The 12,941-nt window shown below is 60.4% G+C and overlaps 1 protein-coding gene across 3 annotated transcripts in view; it reads left to right on the top strand.

The window, feature by feature from the left end:
• The window catches only part of ITGB2 (integrin subunit beta 2), a 47,061-nt gene extending 36,252 nt beyond the window's left edge, over window positions 1-10,809 (top strand). For all 3 annotated transcript variants that reach the window (XM_054542631.2, XM_063720927.1, XM_024239277.3), the window contains 8 exons: window positions 1,311-1,400; window positions 2,790-2,930; window positions 4,710-4,897; window positions 6,671-6,915; window positions 7,394-7,613; window positions 7,992-8,194; window positions 9,859-10,025; window positions 10,331-10,809. In XM_054542631.2, the coding sequence (XP_054398606.1) occupies window positions 1,311-1,400; window positions 2,790-2,930; window positions 4,710-4,897; window positions 6,671-6,915; window positions 7,394-7,613; window positions 7,992-8,194; window positions 9,859-10,025; window positions 10,331-10,393 (1,317 nt within the window). In that variant the 3' untranslated portion in view covers window positions 10,394-10,809. The remainder of the gene's footprint in view (window positions 1-1,310; window positions 1,401-2,789; window positions 2,931-4,709; window positions 4,898-6,670; window positions 6,916-7,393; window positions 7,614-7,991; window positions 8,195-9,858; window positions 10,026-10,330) is intronic.
• Window positions 10,810-12,941: the final 2,132 nt, after the last annotated feature.

Raw genomic sequence — 12,941 nt, 5'->3', positions numbered from 1 at the left:
GCTGGCTGCACCCCTGTGCATCTGGCTGGCCAGAACCGATGTCACTGGGCTGTTTAACACCCATGGAAACTCAGTAGAGTGCCCAGAGCCTGTTGCTTCCTGGTGATTTTACTGTGATCCACCCTCGTGGGGCTACTTCCACCTACCACAGCTGTGTGGTGGAAATGCTGGCCAACAATGGCCACCATGCACGTCCTCCCAACCCAGTGATGTCGCCAGCTTGAAATCCACCAGGCAGGATCACTCACACCACAGGCGGGAGCAGTCACACCACAGGCGGGAGCACTCACACGGCAGGCGGGATCACTCACACCACAGGCGGGATCACTCACACCGCAGGCGGGAGCAGTGACACTGCAGGCGGGAGCACTCACACCGCAGGCGGGATCACTCACACGGCAGGCGGGATCACTCACACCGCAGGCGGGAGCACTCACACAGGCCTGGACAACGCTGCAGCTCAGGGCTTTGCTTTCTTTTTTTATCCTAATGATGCAACAGTAAATTTTATTTATTTTTTATTTATTTTATTTTATTGAGCAGAGTTTTGCTCTTGTTGCCCAGGCTGGAGTGCCATGGTGTGATCTCAGCTCATTGCAACCTCCACCTCCCAGGTTCTCCTGCCTCAGTCTCCTGAGTAGCTGGGCTTACAGGCGCCCCCCCACCACGCCCAGCTAATTTTGGTATTTTTAGTAGAGACAGGGTTTCACCATGTTGGCCAGGCTGGTCTCAAACTCCTGAGCTCAGTGGTCCACCCACTTTGGCCTCCCAAAGTGCTGGGTCACAGGTGTGAGCCACCATGCCTGGCCTGGGTTTTTTGTTTTGTTTTGTTTTGTTTTTTGAGACAAGGTCTTGCTCTGTCGCCCAGGCTGGAGTGCAGTGGTGCGATCTCAGCTCACTGTAACCTCCACCTCCTGGGTTTAAGTGATCCTCCTGTCTCAGCCTCCCGAGTATCTAGGACTACAGCTATGTGACACCACACCACTCTAATATTTGTATTTTTTGTAGAGATGGGGTCTTCTTATGTTGCCCAGGCTGGCCCTGAACTCCTGGGCTCAGGCGATCTTCCCACATCGGCCTCCTGAGTGCTGGGATTCCAGGCATGGCCCCTGGGCAGCTCAGGGCTTTTTACCCCCAAGAACCTCTTACCACACATCACTGACCACACACTCTGGGGACCAAGTGCAAAACTGCATTGAGGACCGTCCCAGCCATTTTGCAGGTGCAGAAGCCCCTGGGGTGAGCCCAGTGCGTGGAGATGCCATGGCACAGGTCCTAGCCGTGCCATGTCTGGTCCTCTTGCCCAACAGAAACTCACCGAGATCATCCCCAAGTCAGCCGTGGGGGAGCTGTCTGAGGACTCCAGCAACGTGGTCCAGCTCATTAAGAATGCTTACAATGTGAGTCTCCCGCACCACTCAGCTGAGACCCATGGGGTGGCCAACAATCTCCCCACTGCAGGTCAGCAGGAGGGTGGTCTGGGAGGAAGGCCCCTGCCCTGTGGGCCGGCCGCAGCCTCCAGACCAGCCCTCGGGCCTCCAGGACACCCTGGCCTGGCACTTCCACGGGGAGCTCTGGGTCCTCTCTCGTTGATGGTGTAGGCGATGCACCCTGAAACCCGAGCTCAGGCCCTCTTCATTCTGGACTCTTCTCTGCGGGTCTCTATGGAGAAGGAGGTGGACAGCTCTGGCGGCAGACACTGCAGCTGGGGCAGGAGGAGGCGACAGGAAACCCCCACGGTGGACCTGGGCCCTGGGAAGACACCCTGGGGGGTGGAATTCCTCTTGCTCTCTTCACCTGTCCTGGGCAAGCCCCAGAGAAGCCCTCACCCTCTGAATTTCTCCCTGGTGCACAGCCCATCAAGCTGCACCCTGGGCTGCTCCCCTGGGGAGCCCGTGGCCCTGGTGGGTATAGGTAGGCGCAGGTGCGCACTAGGTGCGGCTCAGGGCCCCAGGCACCAGAGGTCTCAACTGCTCTGGAAATCTACCCAGGTGAGAGATGTTCTCAGAATTCTGGCCTGGATCCTTCTAGGCCAAAGGTCCTGCTGGCTTGAGGGAGCTCAGCACATCAGCACCTCCGACAAACGCTAGGTCATTGAATTAAACTGAAGGCCCGTGGAGGAGGTGCCATTTGCTTCTCGTAGCCTCCTGTGAGCCCCAAACCCCCAGAGCAGGCCCTCCTGGGTGCCAGCCACTGCCCGAGGTGTTTCTGTCCTTACACAGAGGATGCAGGTGACGCCACTGTCCTGGCCATTCACCCGATGCCCCTATGAACCTGTCCCTCTGCCTCCTCTCAATTTCCATCTGTCTCTCAGTCTTTGTCTCTGTCTCTCTTTCTCTGTCTCTGCCGCATCTCTGTCTGTCTCTGTCTCTGCCTTTCTCTGTTTCTCGCTGTCTCTCTGTCTCTGGCTCTGGCTCTGCCCATCTCTGTCTGTCTCTGCCTCTCTCTGTTTCTCCCCATCTCTCTTATCGCTTGAAGAATTTATCTAGCTCCTGCCCTGTGCTAGGTCCTGGGGACTCAAGGCTGAGGAGCAGCAGAAGCTCCCATCCCTGAGGCTCATACCCTGGCTCCATGCTAGTCCCTGTGGTCGGGCTGTCTTGAGGGCAGGACTGTGGCCTTGGCAGCCCTGCCATCTTCAGCACATCCTGCTGTGCTCTCCTCTATGTCATTAGCTGACACTGGGGACTTGCAGGGAGAGGAGAAGTGGAGATAGATCTAAATCGCTGGGCCAGGCAGGGCCAGGACAACAGAAAGACTCGCCCCTAAAAGTGGCCGCTCTCTGCCCGCAGAAACTCTCCTCCAGGGTCTTCCTGGATCACAACGCCCTCCCTGACACCCTGAAAGTCACCTATGACTCCTTCTGCAGCAATGGAGTGACGCACAGGAACCAGCCCAGAGGTGACTGTGATGGCGTGCAGATCAATGTCCCGGTGAGCCTGGCCACGAGGGTCCCTATCCCAGCTCGCTGAGGGGCTCCGGGGACAGCCAGAAGGAGCCAGGGTCCCCATCCCAGCACGCTGAGGGGTTCCAGGGACAGCCAGAAGGAGCCAGGGTCCCCATCCCAGCACGCTGAGGGGTCCCGGGGACAGCCAGAAGGAGCCAGGGTCCCCATCCCAGCACGCTGAGGGGTCCTGGGGGCAGCCAGAAGGAGTCAGGGTCCCCATCCCAGCAAGCTGGGGGGTCCTGGGGGCAGCCAGAAGGAGCCAGGGTCCCCATCCCAGCACGCTGAGGGGTTCCTGGGGACAGCCAGAAGGAGCCAGGGTCCCCATCCCAGCACGCTGAGGGGTCCTGGGGGCAGCCAGAAGGAGCCAGGGTCCCCATCCCAGCACGCTGAGGGGTCCTGGGGGCAGCCAGAAGGAGCCAGGGTCCCCATCCCAGCACCCTGACGGGGGCAGGGAGGGGCACACAGGCATCAGAGGCTGTCTGGGAGCAGGCAGCATCCACTGGCAAGTCCCTGTTTCTTTCTTTCACCTCCTCTCTGTCGAGGCCAGATGCTTTCCTTGTGAAGCTGATGTCAGGAACGTCAGTGAGAGGGTGCCGGGAGGGTGCTTCTCAGTGAGAGGGTGCTGGGAGGGATCTTCACACATGCCTTGGCCCAAGAGTCCTACTCATCAACCTGGAGCCCCAAATCCCTGGGTCAGGCCAGTGTAGACTGAGGGATGGAGTGATGGCTGCACCGCCTGGGGGCAGACGCCGGATGCACTCCCTGGGTCAGGCCAGTGTAGACTGAGGGACGGAGTAATGGCTGCATCCCCTGGGGGCAGATGCCGGACTCACGGAACAGGCACAAACAGCAAACCCGGGTTGGGTTGGTTCTCGTGATTTTCTGCGTGTTTCATTTTGTTTTTTGACAGAAACATTAAGGCATGGGCCACACAGGTGATTAGGAATGGACACTGAGTTCCTTCCCTAATCTTTATTAGGGAATCATTATCCAATCATTATCCAATCATTTGATTTTTTTTTTCGCTAGCTGTGAAATAATATTCAGTAAGACACTTGCTTTCATTGCATTTTCTTAATATGACTTTGGAATTCCTTCAATCACGTTTCTTCCTAAATGCTGCCAGTGGATTTTTTTTTTTTTTTTTTTTTTTTTTTTTGAGATGGAGTTTTTCTCTGTCACCCAGGCTGGAGTGCACTGGCACGATCTCGGCTCACTACAATCCAAGTGATTCTCCTGACTCAGCCTCCTGAGTAGCTGGGACTACAGGCGTGCGCCATCACGCTCAGCTAATTTTTGTATTTTTAGTAGAGACAGACTTTCGCCATGTTGGCCAGGCTGGTCTCGAACTCTTGACCTCAGATGATCCACCCACCTCCGCCTCCCACAGTGCTGGGATTACAGGCGTGAGCTGTGGCGCCTGGCCGTCCCATGGATTCTCAGAACGTTTCCCTCATGTTGGGTGGTTCGAGTGGGAGTGTGCTCAGCTTATCCTGATTTGCTGTCTGCATGTCACATGTCTCTGCTGATGTGTGGCCCGGGAGATCCTGGTGCCGGCCAGAGCGGGAGTGCGGGCAGAGCACCTCCTTGCCGGCTGACTTCGGCTTCTCGGATCTGAGCATCAGCTCTTCCTGCTCCCGGTCATCCCCTCCTCCCCACGCTGAACCCCCCAGAACCCCTGCAGAGGCCAGGAGGCGAGGGTTGGGAGCCAGGCTGTGACCCTGGCCGCCGAGGGTCCCCACCTGAGCCCAGCACTGCCCTGCAGATCACCTTCCAGGTGAAGGTCACAGCTACAGAGTGCATCCAGGAGCAGTCGTTTGTCATCCGGGCGCTGGGCTTCACGGACATAGTGACCGTGCGGGTCCTTCCCCAGTGCGAGTGCCGGTGCCGGGACCAGAGCAGAGACCGCAGCCTCTGCCATGGCAAGGGCTTCCTGGAGTGCGGCATCTGCAGGTGAGGCGGGCGCGGGTCCCCATGAAGCCTCCCCCAGCCCCACCCCACAAGGCAGGTGTCTGCAGGCGAGGCAGGCGCAAGTCCCTGCTGAACCATCCCCGAGCCCCACCCCACAGGGCAGGTGTCTGCAGGTGAGGCGGGCGCAGGTCCCTGTTGAACCCTCCCCCAGCCCCACCCCACAGGGCAGGTGTCGGCAGGTGAGGTGGGCGCAGGTGGCTCCATCCCTTTCCCCACTCCATGGAGCAGGCATCCTGGGGCCCCCCTTCTGCAGGAGGTGGGGAGATTTGGGATTGGAACCCAGAACCCCTCGGCAAGCCCTCACCCGTGCTCCTGAGCCAGGGCACCAGCGATGCCAGCCTGTATTCTACACTCTCTGGCCATGGAGGACCCAAGGCAGGGGACTAGTGGGCAGGAGGACCCCCTCACCAGAGGATGGAGGCCCATCTCCGGGGCACAAGGAGTCCCCACTGGGCGTGCCCATGGCCTTGAGTGGGTCACTTTCTCTGCCTGACCTTCCTTGACCCTAGGAGCTGGCTTCTCTCTGACCTTGGGGACCCAAGGCCATCAGGCTGGCTGCCCTGGGGCATGGGTGGCCAGAGAGCCTCCTGGGACAGGTGACGGCTTCTGGCAGCCTGGGCCCCATAGGCCACCCCTCGGGCGTGCACACCCCCTGCCAGGCGTGGGCACTCCACCTCAGGGAGAAGCGGGGGACAGGTGGACCCAGGGGGGAGGTTCACATGGCACTCAGCCAGGCGGCCTGCCCTGGGGCTGGATGGCTGTCCCCCTTTCCTTGCCTGCCTGGCCGGAGCTGCTAGGCTGACCTCCTATGGCTCTGCCTCCTTTGCTCTGGCCACCTCCTCCCCTCTCCTGACCGCTGTGCCAATCCATGTCCCGGTGGCAGCGCCCTTCCCCACCTGCAGGTCCCGCTGCCCCCAGCCTCCTCCCATATCTGAGGACAGTGATGGTCTCTGTGGTCTTGGTGGTCCCTGTTGCTGTCCCCGTACCTCAGTGGCCACCCTGCCCACTGTCCTGGGTGTGCAGCCCTGGGGCAGCCTCTTCACGGGACTGTAGGGGTGACTCAGTGGAACACTTGGCAGGTGTCGGGGGGTGCCCTGCCACAGGTACTCAGACACTCGGTCCTGCAGCTTCCTCCTCTGGGGAGCAGGAGAGGCTTCCTCCTCTGGGGAGCAGGAGAGGCTTCCTCCTCTGGGGAGCAGGAGAGCGCGTGGCAGGGCCGTCTCTGAGGATGCCTCAGGGTGTGTGTGGCTCCTGCCTGCCAGCGGCTTGATGCCAGCTTCCACATCTGTAAAAGCCCCTTGTCCCTGCATTCTCCCACAACCTGGCCTGTCAGTGCACAAACACAGGAGGGAGGGCGGGGCTGTGGCAGGTGGCAGTGCCAAGTCCCCACTGGCCACCATGTGGCGCATGCAGGAGCAGACACCAGCCACTCACGAGCACCGGTATCGCAGCACAGTCCACGTGCGTGGCTGCAACACAGCTCCACAGTGAGCCTGCCGGGCCACTGCATGCACAGGCCAAGGCCAGGTTTCTTCTGCTTTCCCCTCGGGACATCCTGGGGAGGGAACGCAGGGCCCCTGCACGTTTTGAGCACATTTAGTCCGTGGCAGGTGCTCAGTAGGCCTCAAGGAAAGCACAGACAATGTGCCATAGGGTTGTTCTCCACCAAGGGCAAGGGGCCTGGAGGACAGGGTGGCTGTCCCCATCCCACATCACTGGGGGGGAGCCTGACCTTGGGGCCCCTCCTGTCCCCAGGTGTGACACTGGCTACATTGGGAAAAACTGTGAGTGCCAGACACAGGGCCGGAGCAGACAGGAGCTGGAAGGAAGCTGCCGGAAGGACAACAACTCCATCGTCTGCTCAGGGCTGGGGGACTGTGTCTGCGGGCAGTGCCTGTGCCACACCAGCGACGTCCCTGGCAAGCAGATATATGGGCAGTACTGCGAGTGTGACACCGTCAACTGTGAGCGCTACAACGGCCAGGTCTGCGGCGGCCCGGGTGAGCCCGTGGGTCCCTGCGGGACAACGGCCGTCCTGCGGCACAGACTTGGCGTTGGGGGGTGCGTTCTGGACCATTCAACAAGTGGAACAGAAAGGGGGGATCCTGAGGACAGACAGCGCAAGTCTCGCCCAGCCACCGGGCGTCAGCAGGAACTCGGATGACCCTGTACCCCGCCCTGCCTCAGTTTCTGTGTCCATGAGGACAAGGTGTCCTTGTGGGGAGGACCCACAGGAGGAACGGTCACAGCCCTATTGAGGTCCCATTCACAGCAGGGCAGGGGGAGGCCCAGACTGGCCAGGAGGTGGCCACGTGGCTGGCGGGGGCAGAAAGGCCTGGCTGGTGGCCCCGTGCCTTTTGCTCAGGCACATCCCCCAGGCTGGAGGAGGCAGGTGGGCCGGAGGGAGCAACGGCAGTGGGGTTTCGGGCGGGTCTCCTAGGCCAAGCAGGAGCTTAGCCGTGCTGCCCCGTCTTCCAGGGAGGGGGCTTTGCTTCTGCGGGAAGTGCCGCTGCCTCCCGGGCTTCGAGGGCTCCGCGTGCCAGTGCGAGAGGACCACCGAGGGCTGCCTGAACCCGCGGCGCGTTGAGTGCAGTGGCCGTGGCCGGTGCCGCTGCAACGTATGTGAGTGCCATTCAGGCTACCAGCCGCCTCTGTGCCAGGAGTGCCCCGGCTGCCCCTCACCCTGCGGCAAGCTCATGTGAGTGCAGGCGGAGCAGGCAGGGTGGGTAGGGATCCCCACTCCCCGGCCACCTACCCAGCAGCCACGCTCACTCGGGGACCCCAGTGGGCACCTCTGCACCGCGGGGCTCTCTGCGGGTGCATCTGGACTGAGGGGCCCTCAGCAGCCGCCGTGCCCCTGCCCCTCCTCCCTCCTGTGCGCACCTGCCGCTGTCCCTGGGATCAGGCTTCCAGTTCACCCACTGCACCCGCATCTGCCCCACTTGGGCCCCCTCCTTGGCCTGAGGGCACCCCAACCCCACCTACCCCACCTGGTGGACACACACCCAAGCCCGAGCCCCCGATGCCAGAGCCCCCGCACACACTGGCACCCATGCTGACGCCTGGCTCCCCGCAGCTCCTGTGCCGAGTGCCTGAAGTTTGAAAAGGGCCCCCTCGGGAAGAACTGCAGTGCGGCGTGTCAGCGCCGGCAGCTGTCGAACAACCCCGTGAAGGGCAAGACCTGCAAGGAGAGGGACTCAGAGGGCTGCTGGGTGACCTACACACTGGAGCAGCAGGACGGGATGGACCGCTACCTCATCTATGTGGATGAAAGCCGAGGTGAGGCCACTGGGGTGCAGCGGGGACCGGCTCCAGAGCTCTGGCTGTGGGGTCTCCGCAGAGGCGAGGGTGATGCAGAAGGAGGATCTCACCTCCAGTGGTGTGGGCCCAGCAGGGTGGGTGAGCCATGCGGGATGCCCTTGGTGGCATCGCAAGGAGGCCAGAGGCCAGTCCCCCCACCCCCAGCAGCCTCCCCTTTCCCTCCCCTCTCACCTGACCCCACATCAAACTGGGCAGCAGATGGCCTGTTCCCTGGGGGCACCGCTGCTCCACACCGGGCAGGCCCACCAGCATGCCACACGGCCCGGGCCATCTCCCACTGGATGCCTCATGGGGCAAGGCTCGGAGTTTTAGGTCCCTGGGGGTGGCCCGTGGTCAGGTTGCTGCGTGAGGCTCCCCTGAGGGGATTGGGAGATCCTGGTGCTCGGCTCTCAGCCCCGGAGGGGCCCAGGGCCACCAGGCACCACCGTCCCCCAACACTCTCTGCACATCACTCATTCGGCTCCAGTCCAGTCGGAACCAGTCCCAGCCCCACAGTGACCTTGGTGGCACTGACCCTGTCTCATTCGGCTCCAGTTGGAACCAGGCCCAGCCCCACAGTGACCTTGGCAACACTGGCCCTGCTTCTTCAGGTCTCATGTTCCACAGGCTCCTGAGAGGCAGAGGGGCTGGGGCTGGGGCACCGCTGGCGGACTCCATCAGGCATGGCCAGCAGCCAGCCAGGACTTGCAGAACTGAGACCTGGGAGCTCCTCCCTCCCCAGGAAGGGACCCGAGGCAGGCAGTGGGGGTCTCTGAGCCTGTAGGCGACATGCCTGGAGCTCACAACCCACATGTGGGCCTGGGGCTGCAGACCCCCACCTGCCAGGGCAGGAACCCCTGTAGGCCACTTTGAGGGACAGACTTGGGTCACGTCTGGTTTGTGCAATCCTGGCCAAGTCACTTCACCTTTGAGGACAGGTGAAGGAAGGCAGGCCCCCCAGGAAAGGCAGGATGGCAGGAGGGGGCACAGGGAGTGAGGGTGCGGGTCAGGATGGCAGGAGGGGGCACAGGGAGTGAGAGTGCCAGACCAGGCCAGGGACTGCACTGAACACTAGTGTCTGTCCCAGGGTCAGCAGCTGTGGGCCTGGCCCACGATGGCCCACAGCCCCCATGCTCAGGAGGCGGGCACAGCTGCCGCGGGAACCAGGACCTTGCGTTGCTCATCCTGGCACTGGCCTCACCTGCTGAGCTCAGGTCTCTGGTCCTGTCCTTGATGACCATAAATCACCTTCACAGTAGGGGAGCGAACTCCAGCAGGGACCCTGAGCCTGGTTCTGAATTCTGATGTAGGAGAGCAGGGTCCCTCACACTGTCTCCTATCCCCAAGTATTAGCACTCTGTCCCGGCTGCCTGGTACCCTGGCCCTGCCTTCTTCTCTGTCAGCAGGGGTAGTAGCAATGGCCCTTAGGTTTCATTTGGAACCACAGGGCCTGGCCTGGAATCCAGCAGGGGCTGGGCCAGGTTCTCACTGACCCCTGGCCGTGGTGATGGATGGTGAGCCCCGGCCCTGGGAACCTCCACCTCCCTAAGTGCTGTGTTGTGGGGTGACCTCAGACCTGTGGGCACACACGGCTCAGTGAGATGGGGCTGGACTGACACTCGGGTGTGCTGCTTCTTCCCTAGAGTGTGTGGCAGGCCCCAACATCGCCGCCATCGTCGGGGGCACCGTGGCAGGCATCGTGCTGATTGGCATCCTCCTCCTGGCCATCTGGAAGGCTCTGATCCACCTGAGTGACCTCCGGGAGTACAGGCGCTTTGAGAAGGAGAAGCTCAAGTCCCAGTGGAACAACGTAAGTGGCCGTCCTTGGGGGTCCCACGCAGAGGGGCACGTGCGTCCCACACTACGCGACCTCCTGCTGTGGGAGGCCGTGGACACCCGTGTGTGGCTGCACCCCAGCCTCCCTGGGCAGCTTGTCCTCTGGGCGTCCGCCGCTGTGGGTGAGCTTGGCCGCCGGTGCTGGGACCCTGGGAGGGCTGCCCCACGTCTAGCTCTTCCTCGAAGCGACGGCTTCCATGCGGGGAGTGTCCTCAGGGAGAAAGATTCTGCTCTGTAAACCTCCCACACTCACAAGCTCCTGTTTGCATTTCCCACCAGGATAATCCCCTTTTCAAGAGCGCCACCACGACAGTCATGAACCCTAAGTTTGCTGAGAGTTAGGAGCACTTGGTGAAGACAAGGCCGTCAGGACCCACCGTGTCTGCCCCATCACGTGGCCGAGACGTGGCTTGCGACAGCTCTTGAGGATGTCACCAATTAACCAGAAATCCAGTTATTTTCCGCCCTCAAAATGACAGCCGTGGCCGGCTGGGTGCTTCTGGGGGCTCGTCGGGGGGACAGCCCCACTCTGACCAGCACAGTCTTTGCATGGAGACTTGAGAAGGGAGGGCTTGAGGCTGGTGAGGTTAGGTGCATGTTTCCTGTGCAAGTCAGGACATCAGTCTGATTAAAGGTGGTGCCAATTTATTTACATTTAAACTTGTCAGGGTATAAAATGACATCCCATTAATTATATTGTTAATCAATCATGTGCATAGAAAAAAAAATAAAACTTCAATACAGGCTGTCCATGGAAACTGGGCACTGTGTCCGCTGTATTCCCCCAACTGGCAAGGTGGCCAGGCGCACGTGGGCCCTGTCCTGCCCGCTGACCTTTGCCACACAGGCACACAGCTGGCTTCAGACCGTGGGGCAGGTTCTGTTTTCCCTTTTCCTTCCTCACCTGCTGGTCCGTACAGAGCCCCACTCTGAGCCCCTGTCCCAAATCCTAGGTGCATTTCTGTAAACGGTGGTGGCCCCACCAAAGAGGTGCCTGCGGCGGAGCCTGGCCAGGGCAGAAGCAAAGCAGGAAAGTGGATGTCTGTCTGCCCTCCCTCCAGCCATCTACACCTCCTCTCCAGCTATCTACACTTCCCCTCCAGCCATCTACACCTCCTCTCCAGCCGTCTACACCTCCCCTTCAGCCGTCTACACCTCCCTTCCAGACGTCTACACCTCCTCCTCCAGCCGTCTACACCTCCCCTCCAGCCATCTACACCTCCCTTCCAGCCGTCTACATCTCCTCTCCAGCCGTCTACCCCCCTTCTCCAGCCATCTACACCTCCTTCTGTCTGTATCTACACCTCCCCTCCAGCCATCTACACCTCCCCTCCAGCCATCTACACTTCCTCTCCAGCCATCTATACCTCCCCTCCAGCCATCTATATGTCCTCTCCAGCCATCTACACCTCCTCTCCAGCCGTCTACACCTCCTTTCCAGCCGTCTACACCTCCCCTTCAGCTGTCTACACCTCCTCTCCAGCCATCTACACCTCCCCTCCAGCTGTGTCTATACCTCCCCTCCAGCTGTCTACACCTCCCTTCCAACTGTGTCTACACCTCCCCTCCAGCTGTATCTACACCTCACCTCCGGCTGTGCCTACACCTTCCCTCCAGCTGTCTGCACCTTCTCTCCAGCCATCTACACCTCCCCTCCAGCTGTCTACACCTCCCCTCCAGCCATCTACACCTCCCCTCTGGCTGTGCCTACACTTCCCCTCCAGCTGTGTCTACGCCTTCCCTTCAGCCATCTACTCCTTCCCTCCAGCTGTCTACATCTCCCCCCCAGCTGTCTATACCTCTCCTCCAACTGTGTCTACACCTCCCCTCTGGCTGTCTACAGAGCCCCCTCTGCCTCCCACTGGGGTACTCAGAGGGGAGGGAGCCAGTACCGCTTTAGTGGAAGTGTGGAAACAGCCCTGGGCTGTGCCAAAGCTGCTCACAGCCCCAGAGCAGAATTCAGCACCAAGCTCCACACAGATCCTGCCTGAGAGCTCTGGACACAATCAGGCTGCTGGCCATGGCTGCAGTTGGTGAATGTCTCAGTGTTAGCACAGGAAGGCCCTTGTCCTGGGAAACCCCTTACTTTGTCTGGGCAAGCAACACAGCTGGCCACACTGCCAGGGCCACTGCAGACCTGCAAATGGGCACATGTGGGTGGCATCTGCTTTAGGTCCCCTACTTTAAAATTCTAACTGTGGCCAGGCACGGTGGTTCACGCCTGTAATCCCAGCACGTTGGGAGACCGAGGTGGGAGGATTGGTTGAGCTTAGCAGTTCGAGATCGGCCTTGAACCTGAGGCTGTTAAGTTAGCAGCTGTTAACAAGAGTCACACAGCACACCTGGTGACCCAGCCTTGAACAGTGAGACTCCATCTCTACTAAACATTAAAAAAAAATTAGTAGTGTGGTGGCACATGCCTGTAGTCCCAGCTACTCGGGAGGATGAGTTAGGAGGACGGCTTAGGCCTGGGAGTTGGGGGTTGCAGTGAGCTGTGATTGCACCACTGCACTCCAGCCTGGGTGACGGAGAAAGACCCTATCTTAAAAAACAAACAAACAAACAAACAAACCAAAAACAAACTTCTAACCGCGTGATAACCTCTTACTGTACAGGCCTGGGAGCCTTTACCTGTGCAGGTGGGAGGAGCTAGAAATGGCCAGATGCCCCATCACTGCCCACTTCCCAGCTCAGGGGTCCTCCACCCAGCCTGTGCCTGGGGCTTTAAATGCCCCTGCCCTGTCAGAGAAGGGCTGCCGTGACTGGTGTTCAGTGTTCCTCAGGGAGGCTGCTGTGCAGCCAGGGTGGACACCCGCTGGCCTCGAGCCTCAGTTCCCCAAGGTTGGCCTGGGCAGCAGAACAAGCCTCACCTAGAAGCCTGTCAGAGGCG

Source organism: Pongo abelii, chromosome 22, assembly GCF_028885655.2.
Source record: "Pongo abelii isolate AG06213 chromosome 22, NHGRI_mPonAbe1-v2.0_pri, whole genome shotgun sequence".
Taxonomy (NCBI): domain Eukaryota; kingdom Metazoa; phylum Chordata; class Mammalia; order Primates; family Hominidae; genus Pongo; species Pongo abelii.
This window is presented reverse-complemented; position numbering and strand designations above follow the sequence as displayed.